We start from the raw sequence: 16,947 nt of genomic DNA on the forward strand, positions 1-16,947 counted from the left end.
CAGAAAGGTCAGACTGCAGCATCAGCTGTAAAACCCTAAAACTCTCACTGAGTGCATGTGAGCGTATATCTGTGTGTTGGGTGCACACGCCCTAGTATTTGTGTTTAAAGGGAGTTGCTGCAGTGCAGTAAAAGTGATAATCGGACCCAAGATAACGGACATCGGCCAAACTAGATTCCTCTCCCACTTTCAGTGAGAGGGGTTCATTTTAGAGAAAGTACAACCAAGATGAGATTATTTATCTTAAAGAGATGGGTTGTTTTACACCAACGATACATTCACATAGCAATGCTGCCGTTATAAAGACCTCCTCCTTTGCCTTTACCGTACTGTTTCTATGGTGTCTGACTTTTGTCTGTCTTCCACGTTATCCACAGCTATGCTAAGATCCACATACCCATCATAGCATCAGTCTCTGAGCACCAGCCCACCACCTGGGTGTCCTTCTTCTTCGACCTTCACATCCTCGTCTGCACCTTCCCAGCAGGCCTCTGGTTCTGCATTAAGAACATCAACGACGAGCGCGTCTTCGGTAAGAGCAGAGTCCTTTAGATACAATCAGACTGTGACCCGGCATCGGAGGGTTGATATATAAGGCGGCATTTGTTGAGTGTTTGATGGAGTTATTGTTGAGATGGAGACAATGAACTTGAGAGTACCATCACTATCAATAAAAGTGACATTGTAACATTGTAAATCTTACTTTAATAACATTGCTGTATATTTTATATTTGATCGTGGAAGTTCATTCTTGACCGTGCAGCAGATGGAACTGATGTGGAGGGGAGATCAGAACCCCTTCCTCTTTGCCGTTCTATCTACGGACAGCATTACAGTTTAAACCTTTGTGAGCACTGTGGCAGCAGTACAGAGTTCCAGAGGGTCGGCTCATGGGACATGAGATCATATAGAAGAAATACAGGCAAAAACGTAATTATATGAAACTGTCTAAATTCTAAAAGAAACATGTTTTCAGAAGAAACATGAACGCAGTAAATGTATCTTTAATATGAGCTTGAGAATTACAGATAACAATAACAAATATGATTCTATTAAATGATTAGCATTTCCTGTTATCAGGGTTCAGACGGTTAAAACTTCATTTTAACCATCACTTGTTTTCAAGGTTAGGATGATGGTCCATTTAGAGTCAAACAGACCATAAAGCAGGGTATGCTTTATGGACGGGCTTACTGTGATTGACAGGTCGCTGCCGCTACCAGAGATGTATACGCCGTCTCTACGTTACTCCTTCTTATTCCAAATATGGTAACTTCCGTTCACTGGTTACAAAAAGAAAAACATGGCGACGGCGAAATCGCCGGCAGTCCACAAACCAATGGGTGACGTCACAATGACTACGTCTACTTCTTAAGTACAGTCTATGGCTTTAGCAACATGCCCGGCTGTCCTTTTAATGACGGCTAACAAAAAACAGTTTGAAAAAGGACGAACCTGCTGACCTGCTACATGCTCCATTTCTCACTCTGGATGTTAGCACGCGTTCAATAACCTTGATCCCAACATAATATCAAAGTTAATATGAACAGCTGGTAAAATAACAGCGTGACAACATACATTGATTGCTGTGGTTATAGAATAAGTGTGTGATGTTAAACATCAGGCAGCAGAGAGTCCAGTTCTCAGGCCTCCTTTGTCACATTAGTCACCTGGTTAAGGCTGTCCCCTATTTGACCCCACGTACTGCACACTGTCCAATAAAACGGGATATGTGCTTTATAACAGCACTTCTTATAGGATTGATTTTAGCATATTTGAAAAAGAAAAGTTAAAACGCCGCATTTGTATGTATTTGTGCTGTTGTCTCTTATCTTGTTGGGTTGTGATAAAAAGTACAACAAGTTGTTGGAAAATCTCAATGATTTCCCGAAACAGTTTAAATGGAGCGTGTGAGCATGGAATAACTTGTGACGGACTAGAGCGTAGCAGCTATTTGAGCAGCAACTCCAACCCATCTGGGTCAGAGTTCTCATCATGTGTACTCTTCTCTCTGCCGGCACATTTTCTGCTTTGAGCCTGCTTCCACATGCTAGTGAGATCGGCCCGAAGCGGCGGCATACACGGGGAAAAGGCCTGCATGAATTTTAGGTTGCTGTCAGACAGTCGAGCCGGCAGTGTACCCGTAATACGACTCGACAGCACTAAATGAAAGTAAATTGAATAAGTCAAGTTGTATTTAAAATGAGATCAAACTCGCCAAGCTTGGTTCGTAACATACTGGTGTCTCTCTCTCTCTCTCTCTCTCTCTCGCTCTCTGCTTTTTCCTCGCACTAGTGGCGCTGTATGCCATCAGCGCTGTTTACTTTGCCGGCGTGATGGTGCGCCTGATGCTGACTCTGACCCCGGTGGTGTGCATGCTGTCGGCGGTGGCCTTCTCCAGCGTCTTCGAGCACTACCTGGGAGACGACATGAAGAGGCAGAGCCCGCCCGTCGAGGACAGCAGCGACGAGGACGACAGGAAGAACGCCGGCAACCTCTACGACAAGGTCGGCATGCAATGTCCTGTTGTTTGGATGCGTTGCCGTACTGTAGATTGATGTTCGTGTTACAGTGGAAGACGTGATGCTGAAAGATGATGTTGTTTTGCTTTGGTTGTTCCACTACCTGGGGATAGTAACTTACACTGATGCTCTTTGGTATCTCAGGATATCTATTGACAGTTACCGGGAAGAACAAAAGCGCTCTCTTCCTGTTTTGGTTGACACACTTCTTCAGTGCCATAAATCGAGCCTTCATTTTCCCCGGAGATTGTACCCGGTTATAGACAGACTTGCGTAGTCAAAGTGGACCTTTGGAACTAATCAGGCGGCAACCTCCGGTTCTGAGAAGTGAAGCTCAATGCGTAAGCGTCTTCAACTTGCATCTGACCGGCAGGGGGCGACTCCTCTGGTTGTATAGAAGTCTGAGAAAATGACTCTACTTCTCTCTTGATTTATTCCCTCAGTAAACATTGTAAACATGAGTTTATGGTCTCAATCTCTAGTTTCAAGTCTTTAATACAGCATGATGTTCATTTAGTAAATGATGGTCCGTTTAGAGTCAAATGGACCATAAAGCAGGGGATGCTTTAGGGCGGGCTTACTGTGATTGACAGGTAACTAGCAGAGCTGTATACGGTGTCTCTGTCACTCCTCCTCAGTCCAAATGTGGTCACTTCTGCTCACTAGTTGCAAAAAAAACCAAGATGGCGACGGCCACACTGTCAAACTCGAAGCTTCTAAACGGCAGTTCACAAGCCAATGGGTGACGTCAAATGACTACGCCCACTTCTTATATACAGTCATTGGTTTTACTCGGCAGAACCGGAGGTTGCTGCCCAGACACCATATAACCGCTACAGCAGTCTGACAATTATCATCTGCTGTGTCCTCGGCTCATTTCCACAGAGCCCCCGCCTTAAGTGTTTAAGTAACCTTTACACATGGTGTCCCGTGGGCGTGTGCTTTGCTCTGCAGGCCGGTAAGGTGCGCAAACACGTGTCGGAGCAGGAGAAGGCCGAGGAGGGCCTGGGCCCCAACATCAAGTCCATAGTCACCATGCTGATGCTGATGCTGCTCATGATGTTTGCCGTCCACTGCACCTGGGTCACCAGCAACGCCTACTCCAGCCCCAGTGTGGTCCTGGCGTCGTACAACAACGACGGGTGAGAATAATACTGTAGATATTTAGGTTTTGAGATACTAAATCCTCCTCTGACATTTCTGCCTTCACTCTATTACCGTGGTGTTTTTGTTTACTCTCACAGCAATGAAGAAATGACATTGTAAAATTCAACAGTCGCATCTTTCCAGAAGCTGTGTTCCCAGTAGCCTCACACCATGTCCTGATCCCTGTTCACATACTATGTACTGAAGGCACAGTCTCTTGCAGTACCGCACAGATGGTTCTGCATCTTTTTCCCTTAGTTTAAACTATTTTGTTCACGCTGTAGCTGTCTGTCTTGATCTTTTGCAAACCTTCCCGTCACAGCTGATCCACACTGACACTCCTCCCAACAGACATCACAGGAAGTACTGTAGCATAATGTAGTCAATATAATGGACCCCCATCAAACCGATCTGTCTGCATATTGCTGGGATGGTGGCAGAAATCTCAGAGATGGATATCATAAGACAATTTCACACAAAACAAGCTATCTGCTTGGATAGGTACTATTAGAGGTCAGGTGAATGCATCTTTTGTTATTTTGGTGAACTGACCCTTTAAGGCACAGCGATACCAGTTTCATTAAGGGGTTGTACAAACACACATGATTGTGATTTATCCTCTATCTACCCGTCCATAACTCCACCAGCTCCCGTAACATCCTGGACGACTTCAGGGAGGCCTACTACTGGCTGAGGCAGAACACGGACGAGCATGTCAGAGTGATGTCCTGGTGGGACTACGGCTACCAGATAGCGGGCATGGCGAACAGAACCACGCTGGTGGACAACAACACGTGGAACAACAGTCACATAGCGCTGGTGAGAGCTGCTGGGCCTTTTTTAATGCTATCCATTACATTTGATCTCTTTCATGATAACCTTTGATTAACACATGAGGATCAGTTTTAAACAACCTGTGAAAACATGATGTGTTTCATGTCAAAATTATTCTATGAGACGGTAAACAAAACGGTACATTTGTGTGCCCGACAGCTAAACATTGAGCTGAAACTCAAAGCTGTGCCCTTATTGAGCTGTGCCGCTCAATAAGGGCGTCGTCCCTATTTCCCACCATGTGCTTGTGCCCGCTGCAAATTTGGTCATAAATCAACAACGGTTCGTCCAAAACTTCCTCAAACTTGTTGAAGAAGGTAAACAAATGCAGAGAAAGGTGACCGCTGCACACACGGTCATGATGAAACCAGTGTGTGATTGATCTAGATCTAACTTGGCAAAGATCCCCATGCAGATCCATGACGGGGTTTCTTACTACCTTTGACTTTGTCTCTCTCCGTGATTACATAGTTTGGCAGCTCCTGGTTGAGTTTTATTTCTTCTTTTTCAAGCACTTGGTGGAACTCTAGAGTGTTGATTGATTGTATGCCTTTAGTGCATTGCACCACCAAGTGGACATAACGCTGTATCACTACAGTGCAGTGGGATGTCTTCAATGGTACTTTCCCTGAAAGAAAAGACTCTCACTGTCAAAGAAGCAGAAGTACCAAGATATCCTGATGTGGGTGAAGCTCTCAGACCTTCACTACACTGACCTTGTTGTGTAAAATCAACGGAGTGGCCCTTTCAATATTCACCTAGTTTAATACGTGACCTCGTAAACACTTGTGATTCTTGGTGTCCCTCTCAGGTGGGCAAAGCCATGTCATCCAACGAGACCGCAGCCTACGAGATCATGAGGTCGCTGGACGTCGACTACGTCCTCATCATCTTCGGCGGGGTGATCGGCTACTCGGGCGACGACATCAACAAGTTCCTGTGGATGGTGCGCATCGCTGAGGGGGAGCATCCCAGGGACATCAGGGTGAGAGAGGCGTCTCTCACACACACACACACACAGACTGTAACTCTGTGCTTTTAGTGGGTAACGTAAGAGAAGGAGAGCGCTCTGCAGCTGTTAAATATTGATCACAGAGATGGTGGATGCCTGCTAAGTGGAATCCATATGACTGTTTGATACTCTCTCTCTCTCTCCCCTCTGAGGGAGGGAAGTGCTGAGGGAAATCAAGGATCTGTGGGCAGAGTTGTTTGGGTGCGAAATCGAATAAAGATCACAGATCAAAGTGTGTGTGTGAATTCGCTTATTTGTCTCCCTCATTTGTCTCTCTCTGTTGCCTCTCAACTCCAGGAGAGTGACTACTTCACACCGCAGGGAGAGTTCAGAGTGGACAAAGCTGGTTCCCCGACGCTACTCAACTGCCTTATGTACAAAATGTCTTACTACCGCTTTGGAGAAATGCAGGTACGTCGCCATCACGAACACGTTTCTATCTGCACTGCAGCGTATACTTCTACAACTGACACAATAATAGATCTCAAGAGACATAGAAATAGTTTGGACAAAATCAACTTCATCTGGTCTTCGTCTCTGTTCAGCTGGACTTCCGGACACCGCCGGGCTTCGACCGGACGCGCAACGCCGAGATCGGCAACAAGGACATAAAGCTGAAGCACCTGGAGGAAGCCTTCACCTCGGAGCACTGGCTGGTCAGGATCTATAAGGTGAAAAAGCAGGAGAACAGGGACCGCGTGGAGCACAAGCTGCGGGGCGCCGACACCACCAAGCAGAAGTACACCTCCAAAAAGGTAACCGCCGGACCCAGTCCAGACTAACATAGAACACACTCAGTCACACACAAGCTGAAAAGTCCTTTCTGCGTAGAAGCGTCCTCACTGAGTGAAATGACCGGAGGTATCTAAGTGGCCGCCGTGATGAGAGCGGTTTGAATGCTCTAAATGCTAAGGAAGGGTGCTTCAATGCTTCCTTTCTTAGCTCCTTTAGCATAGGAAACACAGGGCCTTTCTTTACCAAAGGGAAGGAGATGATTCCTTTGGGCAGAAACATTTAAAGTGACGCACCATTCGGCCGTCCATGAACACAAACAATATACTGATCTTACACACAGTCATGTACTAATGAATCGACTGTGACAACCATTTTGTTTCATTTCATATGTATTTATTTACTTTAGTCATGTAACAAATAAGTTAAAAAAACCTTTTTCTAAGAATTCACAGTAATTATGACAATTTCACACAAATGTCCAACAGGATAAAATGATGAAGTGATGACATGAGACTCACTTTAGTCTTTATTTCTTTCTTTGAAGGTGGGTTTCACTATGTTTCATTAATACGATGAATGTAGGTTCATGGTTAAAATCTTTCATTGTGTTAAACCTGCACATCTAAGGTAGTATGGGCGTCGGTAGGAAACGGTTCAATTGTTCCATTGTTTGTCGTAAAGCACTTTGTTTAGGCAAACGGTGTGAATCAGCTGCACATACGGTGGCTCTGAGTGGTCAAACAACTCCAAAGGCTTTTGATGGAAGCAGAAAAAAAGCAGAAAATCCAACCTTTTTCTGATAACTTAAATTACAAACGAAAGTTTATTTTTAAACGATAAATTTGGTAAATTTGGATACAAAATACTTGAAAAACCTAAAAAAAAGGTGAATCTAGTTCAGCAGGAAATGTATTTCCCCTGTGAAAGTGAAGAGGGTGAGAGCGAGCCTTAATCTCTTCTTTCCTTTGCTCCTTGTCTCCTCTGCAGACTGCCAAGAGGAAGCGGGGCTACATCAAGAACAAGCTCTCCCTGAAGAAGGGCAGGAAACTGACCAAGAAGTCTTTATAGAACGTCCGCCACCGACCGAGGGGCACACACTGTGGGACGGGAGAGGAGAAAGAAAATCTTAAAACACACAAAAACAACTTTCAACAAACCAAACCAAGCAGCAACAGTAAAGCCACCGATTAAACACCTGAGGTTCTCCGGACCCCCTGTCAGCCCTCAACCCGGAGGTCCAGGCTGGAAATGTTACCACCGCCTAAGAGAATGTGTCCAACCCCCAGCTGACCTTTGACCTGATAAGCGGGGTCAAGGTGAGGCGTTGGCTTGTCCCAGATCCACCCCCACGCTGGAACTGTGACCTTTGACCCGCTTTTCTTTTTTGTACTTGAATGTGCTCGGAGACGGAGAGAGATCAGCTGTCCTTAATGCAGGGACTGTAGGGGAGCCTACAGAAAACCAGACCACGGTCCTCCACGAGTCCCCGAGTCAGCGCTGAACCCCCCCACCTGCTCAGACTGAGGCCAAGAGACTTTAGGATGACTGGAATGGACTTTATTCGATTCTTCATAGATATTAAGTGTACCAACCTGCTTCTTTTTCTCTCTCATGTGTTCCATTTCCTTCAACCTCTCCTTCATTAACAGGAGCATGCATGTACACATATGTGCCAACAAGGAGAAGCCATCACTCGTCATACAACTTTCCTCTGCTGCGCTGAAGGTTCACATTAGTTCAGAACAAGACTGCACAGCACTCTTTAAAGGACATTTCCTCTTTACTGCAACTTGGTCCATTTTATTTTTTTCTTTCAGAAAAAATCATTTTATTTTGCGAGTTAACTGCTGAGACCCTCCGAATGTCAGAAACCCGAGAAACATGGGTATTCATCCCGTGTTCATCCCGTTTTAAAGTCCAACTTCCTGGTTCGACTTTAATTCACTCTACTTGCCGTAGTTGTGCGCGCACAGTTTTTCCTCTGCACTGAAGGAATATTTTTTAGTTTTTATAGTTGAAGGGTTACTCCAGCAGCTCATCATAGTCCTCATAGACTCACAAGAGACCGATTTAAAAACAAACTTGTCCATATATTGAGCGACTTGTAGTTTTATCTCCAGAAACACTGGATTCTACAATTCCCAAAATGCACCAGATGGCTTAATTCCTGGGACCCTTCATGCCTCATAGACGCTCACTTGTTTAACAGCTCCTCACTATCGGTGTGTAACACGCAGACTACAGACGCCGTGCAGCTCTTTGGTGGAGCGCTCGTGTTCCTCTCACACTTAGTTGTCGTGACGTCGCCGTGCTCCCACATCTCAGCGATGACTGAAACGAGTTGAATATTATCTGAACTGAAGAAAGAGTCGAGTTGTACCAAACCACAATAATGGTTTAATCAGTGTGTTATTCTTATCCGTATCGTTCGTACAATGCGGACCCGCACTGAAACTCAGGACCGAGTCAGACCTACGAGAGAGTCAGCGGTCAGTTGGTACGACCCAATAACATATCTTTATTAATAATGATGCTTTTAGGGACCGTCCACCAGGGAGTGCATTTCTGAGCTTCAGGGTGAGAAACGGACTGTGAGCAGTTTTAATGATCACTCTGGCTGCAGGTTTACTGAACTGCCTGCTTTGCCTGGAAGGTGTAAGATCGAGCGCCACTGTGACAGGAGTGCATCACCTGGGAGTCACTACTACTTGAGGGTGCTTTCCTTTTTTGTTGTTGCTAGTAACATAACCTAACACGTCTGCCTGTGTAATCATTAGAAAGCATTTGAAGTGTAACACTCATTCTGCTCCAATTTAAAACACGTTCTCGTGGCCGGCAGTATTTAAACCACTCTTCTAGTTTCACAACGACGTGAATGGAAAGCAGCGGCGCCAGTTCCTCCGTCAGTCCGGTGTCTTTGAGTCGGTCTCTTTTTGTTCTCTTGCACTGCGCTAAGCCTCGCTGCTTATTGTCTCATCAATTTAGAGCAAAATGTTCCGAAGTGCTCTGAGCGGTCAGCAGGAGGCTTCAACCAACACCGCACTCTGGTGCATCTTTCTAATTGGCTCAATTGACTCTTCTTTTTCTTTCTTTGTCTTTAGTTAGGTGGCATGTTGTTTTCATACAACATAAGTGATCTGCTCTGATTAGTCATTTGTCCCCTCTGTGAAACAAACGCTTCCTATTATCCTCTAAATCCTCTTTATTCTCGTTTCTTGAAGATATATCAAGAAACGACTTTGATTCTGTTGTGAGGTTTTGTCTGAGGAACAGGTGGAGAGGATAGCATTGGCCTTAACAGAAAAAACAAGGGTATGATTTCCAGAGCTCAGAGGCAGTGAGTGTATTTATTACATGGACGATGGAGGCTGCGTCCTATCAGGAAAAAGCAAGGATCCTCTCCGGGTTTTGATTTTCTAAGTCGAGGTTTCTTCCATCAATTGTAATGATCTGGATGCAGGTGTGAGAATGAAACATGCCTTTTTTTGAATAAAGAGGTTGAAATGACACATGTTGGTTTTTTTGTTCTTTTAGCTCAGATGCGTAATGTGTTATTATGCATTTACTTACTGTATATATTTAAAATGCACCTTTCCCCACAGGACATACTGTACACCTACAGTCAGAGGACCCAGCCTTGAGCTGAACGCACCTCAGTACAGTTCAACTGTGACACACACACACACACAATGATACAGGATGTTCAGTTTATTTAATGTTATTACAGTTTCAAATGTTACAGCCGCGACATTCTCTAAAAAATGCACAATAAAAACAAATTCACATTAAAAAGAAGACGTACAATTGCATTGACAAGAATGCATGGTTTCTACAAACTGTTACAGCTCCGTTGTCGAAGCTAGAATATACATTCAAGACATCATCGAATGAATTCTACAATGAGCACGTCCACACTACTCGCAAAAAACCACACGTACGGTTGAGACGACACCACAGAGATACGGACGGACGGGGGCTGAGGATCTTAACGCATGTGTGACGAGCAGCAGTAAAATGTTCTGAGGTGGAGAGTCTGCCATTGCTTTATTGTTCCCTAAAGTGGAAGGCACCAAGAGCACAGGAAAAAAACTAAGTCATCAAAAGTACGTCACTGTTTGGATTCAACCTCAAGAATATTACTTTCTTTTCGTCATAAAAGATAAAGTGGCAAATTTATTTATTTACTTTCCAACAAAGGAGATTATTGCAAATGGCTGCAGTCCCCCAGATGATCGACGACTGGTACAAATTTGGCAGAAAACTCGAACTCATAATTGAATCAAACGGTCTCCCAGTGTTTGCACCTGGAGTTGCTTGATTTCCATTTATCAGAATAAATTGCATAGTTTGCGTAGAACTGCCAACCGAATGTTTTGAGGAGCACCTTCAAACGGCAAAAGAGTCTCATTTTATTGTTTTAACTCCATTTCACTGACTACTGCAGATGTTCTCTCGCCAGATGTTTGATGAAAAAGGACGTCCCACACACACACACACACACACACACACACACACACACACACACAGGATCACACTGGTGCTTTTTCCCCCTTTTATTTTTTTTAGCCCATTGACTACAAATTGCCTACATTTCTGTTGACCAAAGATTTTTAAACTGGTTTCAGTGTTGAAAATCAACTTAAAGTGAACTTTATCGTTATAGCTCAATATTTGTAAAATAAAAATGTCTAAAACTCACAATGTATAGAGACTTGAAACTTGTTTGAGGTAGGTAAACAGTCAAAGTCAAAGTGAACATTACATAACCTTTAGGGTTTTTTTGGTAAAGGTGAGTTAACGTAGTCTCGTACTGAAGCCGTGAGCTGTTCCTGTTTGACGCTGTCTGAGCCTCATTGTACCAAGTGGAGTTAAATCAAATCTAAATCTGGTAATCAAGATGTTCAATCTGATGGATGAAGCCAATTGAATCTCTGCAAGTGGATTTTTTTGGTACTAAAATGAAAAGAGCAGTTGTCAGCAATGGTCTATTTGTAGTCAGTGGGCTTAGACGTGCACAAATACTGGCACTGTCCTTTAAAAAACAACAACTACAGAATGGACAGGCTGCATTGATGAACTCAAGACAGTATCTGTTTAGAATACAATGTCTGTTAATGCCCCCCCCCCCGTTCCTATTGGCCAATATTATGAAACATTTTGAGCATTAATATTCAAACGTCACTTTGACTCCTCTTGTCACAGGGCTCAGTGACAGTGGAACAACATCTAGTCCTCCTCGTCATCCTCGTCTCCTCCAAATGACAGAAGGCTGTTATTTTTCACTGTCTTTCCAGACTTCACCTTCTCCTTCTCCTCCTTCTTCACCTCCTTCTCCTCCTTCTCTACCTCATCCTGTTGCTCCTCCTCCTCCTCTTCCTCTTCCTCCTCCTCTTCCTCCTGCTGCACCTCTACCTTCTTCTTCTTCTTCTCTCCCCCATCGCTCTTCTTCTTTTTGCTGGAGCTGGCGGTGATGCCCTGGAACTTGTCGGAGGAGGAGCGCTTGGCGGGTTTCTTGAACAGGATTTTACCGTCGGCAGGAGTTTCATCATCTGCGGGACAGGATGGATGTGTGCGATTCATTGTTTTGTTATTCCAATGTTTGTGCAAAGACAGTGGGTTTTCATTTTAGGAGCTTGCAGCATAACATTGAGCCTATCAACAGTGATTAAAACATTCAACTGACCCTCCGCATGTCTAGTGAAACAAACGGGGCCCACTTTACATTAGGATGAATGGTTGATGCTCGGTCTGTCTCACCTTTCTCTGCAGGACGCTTGTCGCCCTTGATCTTCTTCAAGTCCTCTGCGCTCAAGTCTCCTCCTTTCAGAACCACAACTTGAGGCAACTCGTCCTCTCGATCACTCCCGCTGTCGTCATCCAGTGTCGGCATCACCTGGCGCTGAAGGGGGGAGGGAAGGGGGGTGGAAAAGAGAGACAAAGAGGGTTTCCTTTAGCGGGACACCCAGCTTATGAGCGCACTAGCCCCGTTTAATAGAGGTTCATTCACCGCGCTGGGTTATCCACGTTAAGAGTGGATGATAGAAGATGAAGCGGTTTGAATGAACGGAACGGCTCGTGGGTCCAATGCGCGTGGTTGTCTTGTCTCAATGCTAGTGAATAATTTCAATCAGACTGCCACTAAAACCCACTACAATACAACACAAAGCTGGTAGAAGAGACAGCAACCGCTACGACTCCACTCAAATGAGCTAACTTTAACGTTATAACGAAATATGTGCTGCTAGCTTAACATTGACAGAGCTAGCCAACCCGCCAAATACCTTAGTGTCAACATTCGGTCCTTCTTTGTAGCCGACGTCATTTTTAAACTTCTTCAGAAAGGACGGTTCCGCTGGCTTCACCCACGACACGCCGCTGGCCTTGTTTTTGTTCATCGCAAAAGGAGAAATACAGCACAGACACCCAAACCAAATACAGGCCCTAAATATATTGTTCGATAAGCACAGGGTCTCACCAAAACACAGGATACGTCATTAAGATGTGCCGCTGCGAGTCACGTGACTTCAGAAGCTACTGCGATTGGATCATGTTGTGGAAGTGAAGTAAAGACGGCGACAATGTGATCGGAAAATGTCTTCAAAATAAAATCGTACATTTCGTCGTGTGACAATTATCGGGAACACCAGAAGAGCATTGTTGTTGTGATTAAGTTAGATGACTTATTAAGGTTAAATGTATTTTGACATGGTCTTCAGTATTTTTGGCAGTACATATTTTCTTACTATTTCTTACTACTGTGTGGCATCTTCAGGCACCTTCAGGAAACTGTCATTATGAATACAGCTGCACCGAAGGCGACACTTTCGGAAGACACCGCACAAAATGACAACAAATAATAATTAAATGCCTGTAATATTTGGTTATCTTATCCTTTACATGTGTGAGGTCTATGCTGTGTAGCCATCGGTTTCAAATCGGATTTGTTTTGAAAATCTCTACCACGGTCTGTCATACTTGTGTTTACGTCTTGACAGTGTTATCAGCGGTGTAACTACTATAGACTCCTTTCCCCGGTAATGTGTGTCGTTCAAACATGGTTTCAGGGTCTGTGTATGCGTTATTAGCGGGCTTTTTGGGTGCCGCTGCCTCGTTGTCTGCCAAGCTGTCACTCGGTGCAGACTACTTGAGAGACATGTGTGAGTCGGGGCTCAGCGGCTGGACTCAAACACACGGTGGAACTTCAGCCTGTGACTGGGTGAGACGAACTTTACGTACTGGCAGTTCAATGGACGTACACAACAGTCTAACCAAACACAGTAACACCCGTTTTGTTACTCCTGGAAAACAGAACAAACTCTCATTCGGTCTGTGTTAACTAACTGGGTGTACCAGTACCCGTACTAGCATACTAGCATACTACCATAGTATTTAGTATTTAGTATGCCGGGAAAATATTTATGCTGCGTTCCAAATCTCATACTTTTACTTTTTACTTTTAGTACATACTGTTGCATGGTGTATATATAATTTCACATTATACTTCCTCATAACAAGTCTATGAGAAAATGACTCTACTTCTCTCTTGATTTATTACCTCAGTAAACATTGTAAACATGAGTTCATGGTACAGTATGATGTTCATTTAGTAAATGATGGTCCATTTAGAGTCAAATAGACCATAAAGCAGGGTATGCTTTAGGGCGGGGCTTACTGTGATTGACAGGTCGCTGCCACTACCAGAGCCGTGTACGCATCTCTACGTTACTCTACATTCCAAATACATAAATAAAATATAAATCCATACAAAATCCTTTTGTGGCTAAACAGTATGATAGTATGGGTATTGGAATGCAAAGTTAGTATGTCCCATTACATAGTATGTCAAATGCAGTATGCCGAAAGGATTTTCTACTACATTCCGTCACACTAAGCATGCTTTTCTGGCTATTGTGACCCACAATCCTTTGCGCAGCAGATATAAGAGCAAGAGGGTCAAAGTTCAGGGTCCCACGGTATGACGGAGTAGTACGTTCCAATTACATGCATGCTGCATGCAACAGGACGCACTTTGCAGGGGCAGCTGCAGTATTATTTTGTGTTATTTTGAACCCAGCTTAAGTTATTCCTACACCGAGGAGACGGAACATACCGCCTTTATAATCATGTTGTGATTGAAGCTAACGCTAAAACATGATGAACAAACAGAACATGCAGACAGTTGTCAGCCGTGGTTGCGTGGCTGACTGCTGCTTTCTGAACTGTTGCAGCTCCACATCCCCCTGCGGCTGCTGTGCGGAGGCCTGCTGTTCACCTGCAACGCCGTCATGTGGACCTTCTTCTCCAAGGCCCTCCGACACTTCTCCTCCTCGGCCAGGGCTACGGTCACCACCACCGCATCCAACTTCGTTTCCTCAGTAAGCATCTCCACCTCTTATGGAGGCTTTTGTAGGCCGCTCACTTACTGAGCCCGTGAAAGGAAATGTACACGGCAGCATGACGCATTAAAGGTCTGTCTTCTGTTCCTGTGTCCAGGCCGTCCTGGGGAGGCTGATTTTTGGAGAGAGCCACGCAGCTCTGTGGTGGGCGGGAATCTCTCTCACGCTGTGCGGACTGCTGGTGCTTCACGGATCTGCGCCTCGGACACTTTCGCCGGAGGAGGGCAAAAAAGACAAGTAACGCAGCTCACTCAAGAGGCAGACGGTAGACCGCGTCGCACAGAGCCGATGGTGCATTCTGCTGCAGAAAACACGCAGTTCTAGCTAATTCTAGACTTTTCCGCGCTTACATCCCACCTCAGACCTGCGCTGCAGCACCTGGCTGACCACATAACGGACGTGGAACCAAATCACCCAGACTCCCTGCTTATGAATCTTGGGGGGGGGGGGGGGTCCCCATCAAGGATAAATAACACACACACAGGACCATTGTTGCACCACATTAAAGGACGCCCATCGCTCTGTATCCGTGTGCAGCTTTGGGACTCTGATCACAGTCTCTCACGCGGAACTCTGAAGTGGAAAGACGGCGTCGAGCATGTCGTGGAGAAGCCGTTATCGCTGCTGTGTTTGTGCTGCTAAATGTCTGAAAGTGGATTCGCTGTGTAAGTTGACTCCTGGACTTTGTGCACGTCGTTGACAGAATGTTTTTATTGATGAATTCTCTGAATGTTTGTCCTTTCATGGTCACTACATCTGATAACCTGTTCATTAGAGGATGTCCGTCTGACCCACTTGCTCTGGCTTTTTCTACATTCTTCATTCCTGCATGTTGTGGATTTAAAGACTTTCCTCTCACCTCGACTATTGCGATTCTCTCTCTGTGGGAATCAGTCCCCTTGTCTCCCCCGCAACTTGTTGAGAACACAGCCGCCAGACTCCCCCCAGGTACCAGGAAGCCGGACCGTCTCCCCCCCCCCCCATGTACCGGCCTTCTTTCACTGGTTACCAGTGAAGTACAGATTCATTTCACATATTTTTTCATTTGTTTTTAAAGCACTGCATGGAGTGGCACATGGTTACATCTCTAAATTGCTCATCCCCTATGATCTGGTAGCCAATAAAGACCAAAGGGGATCGAGCTTCTTCAGCTGTTGGAATAGTTTGGCACTAACAGTTACATCTTCCACCGCCATCAATACCTTTTAAAACACGCCCAAAGACTCAGATCCTTTCTTTAGCCTATTAATTAGCATCACAAACACACGTCTGGCCAAACTGTGGTTTTTACTTTATTTAGTTTGTGCCATACTGTTGTGATACTCTGCTTTTATTCATTGACTTCTGTTCTCTTTATTATGTCTGTTTTCATTTGATCCTTCCTGTGTTCAGTTTATTTACTTTGTAAAGCACTTTGGGCCACATTTATATAAAAAATAAAAAAAGCTCTATAAATAAACCTGACTGGACTGTCTGGTTCATCTTCTCCCGACTTACCGCCATAATCCTCAATGTGCAATGAGGCACAGCTGGAGTCACAGACCCGCTTTGACTGAACTGATTGCAGTGTTTTGGAGACGGCAGCCTCTAAAGAACTCTAACGCCGTGATTGTTCATCACGTTTTGTGAGTGTCACCCACTTTCACATCAATCAACCACCTGTCTGTCTGTTGCATCGTTTACCATGACGTGTCCTTCCCTGATTCGTCACGCTGCCGGAAGAAAACAACAGCCTTGATTATAAATCGACTACCAGCGGTTAGTTCAACTTTTTCATAACTTTTTTTGACATAATATACATAACTTTCTTTTAAATCTTTTGACATACAGTACTGTTCTATGCATTTTCTATGAGTTATTCTCTTTTCGACATACTATACCATGACTTTTTAATATGTTTAGCCTTTAAAAAAAAAGAATTCACACACTACTATGACGGAGTTTTTTCGACATACTAAACTGCCTATTTTGGGAATAGTGAATACTTTCACTGTGCCAAGTGCCTCCAGTCTTTATGCTAAGCTAGGCTAACCACTTTCTGACTGATTGTCACATGAAATTATTTGTGAGGATCAGAGAGCGGATCAACAAGAGCAAAAGTAAAGTCACTGTGGATAAAAGGGAGTTTCATGGACGGATAACTGTAGGAAATGTCATGATATACACACACACACACACACACACACACACACACACATAATAAAAATCAATATCCATCAAATGTTAACATCACCAACAACCTAAATCTCTTTACAAAACATCTGGTAGCACACATCAGTGTGTTTGTATCTTATTCAATTAT

At 44.5% G+C, this 16,947-nt stretch overlaps 3 protein-coding genes across 3 annotated transcripts in view; 2 read left to right on the top strand and 1 right to left on the bottom strand.

Moving 5' to 3' along the window:
- LOC306699594 (dolichyl-diphosphooligosaccharide--protein glycosyltransferase subunit STT3B-like) overlaps positions 1–9,758 on the top strand; it is a 48,816-nt gene extending 39,058 nt beyond the window's left edge. Inside the window, exons 9-16 of the mRNA XM_079164241.1 lie at positions 378–532; positions 2,296–2,507; positions 3,477–3,664; positions 4,316–4,487; positions 5,314–5,487; positions 5,812–5,925; positions 6,060–6,269; positions 7,237–9,758. Coding sequence (XP_079020367.1) covers positions 378–532; positions 2,296–2,507; positions 3,477–3,664; positions 4,316–4,487; positions 5,314–5,487; positions 5,812–5,925; positions 6,060–6,269; positions 7,237–7,317 — 1,306 coding nt within the window. The 3' untranslated portion in view covers positions 7,318–9,758. The remainder of the gene's footprint in view (positions 1–377; positions 533–2,295; positions 2,508–3,476; positions 3,665–4,315; positions 4,488–5,313; positions 5,488–5,811; positions 5,926–6,059; positions 6,270–7,236) is intronic.
- A 184-nt stretch (positions 9,759–9,942) lies between these two features.
- On the bottom strand, positions 9,943–12,721 carry kiaa1143 (KIAA1143 ortholog). Its single transcript, XM_079163880.1, has 3 exons — positions 12,531–12,721; positions 12,007–12,148; positions 9,943–11,798 (listed from the first exon to the last, which is right to left on the bottom strand). The coding sequence occupies exons 1-3, from the start codon at positions 12,642–12,644 to the stop codon at positions 11,476–11,478; spliced, it is 579 nt and encodes a 192-aa protein (XP_079020006.1). The 5' UTR covers positions 12,645–12,721; the 3' UTR covers positions 9,943–11,475.
- A 526-nt stretch (positions 12,722–13,247) lies between these two features.
- On the top strand, positions 13,248–16,060 carry LOC306700144 (transmembrane protein 42-like). The gene is made up of 3 exons (XM_079165070.1): positions 13,248–13,465; positions 14,478–14,624; positions 14,743–16,060. The coding sequence occupies exons 1-3, from the start codon at positions 13,304–13,306 to the stop codon at positions 14,884–14,886; spliced, it is 453 nt and encodes a 150-aa protein (XP_079021196.1). The 5' UTR covers positions 13,248–13,303; the 3' UTR covers positions 14,887–16,060.
- Positions 16,061–16,947: the final 887 nt, after the last annotated feature.

This window comes from Pholis gunnellus, assembly GCF_910591455.1.
Source record: "Pholis gunnellus genome assembly, chromosome: 8".
NCBI classification, from domain to species: Eukaryota; Metazoa; Chordata; class Actinopteri; order Perciformes; family Pholidae; genus Pholis; species Pholis gunnellus.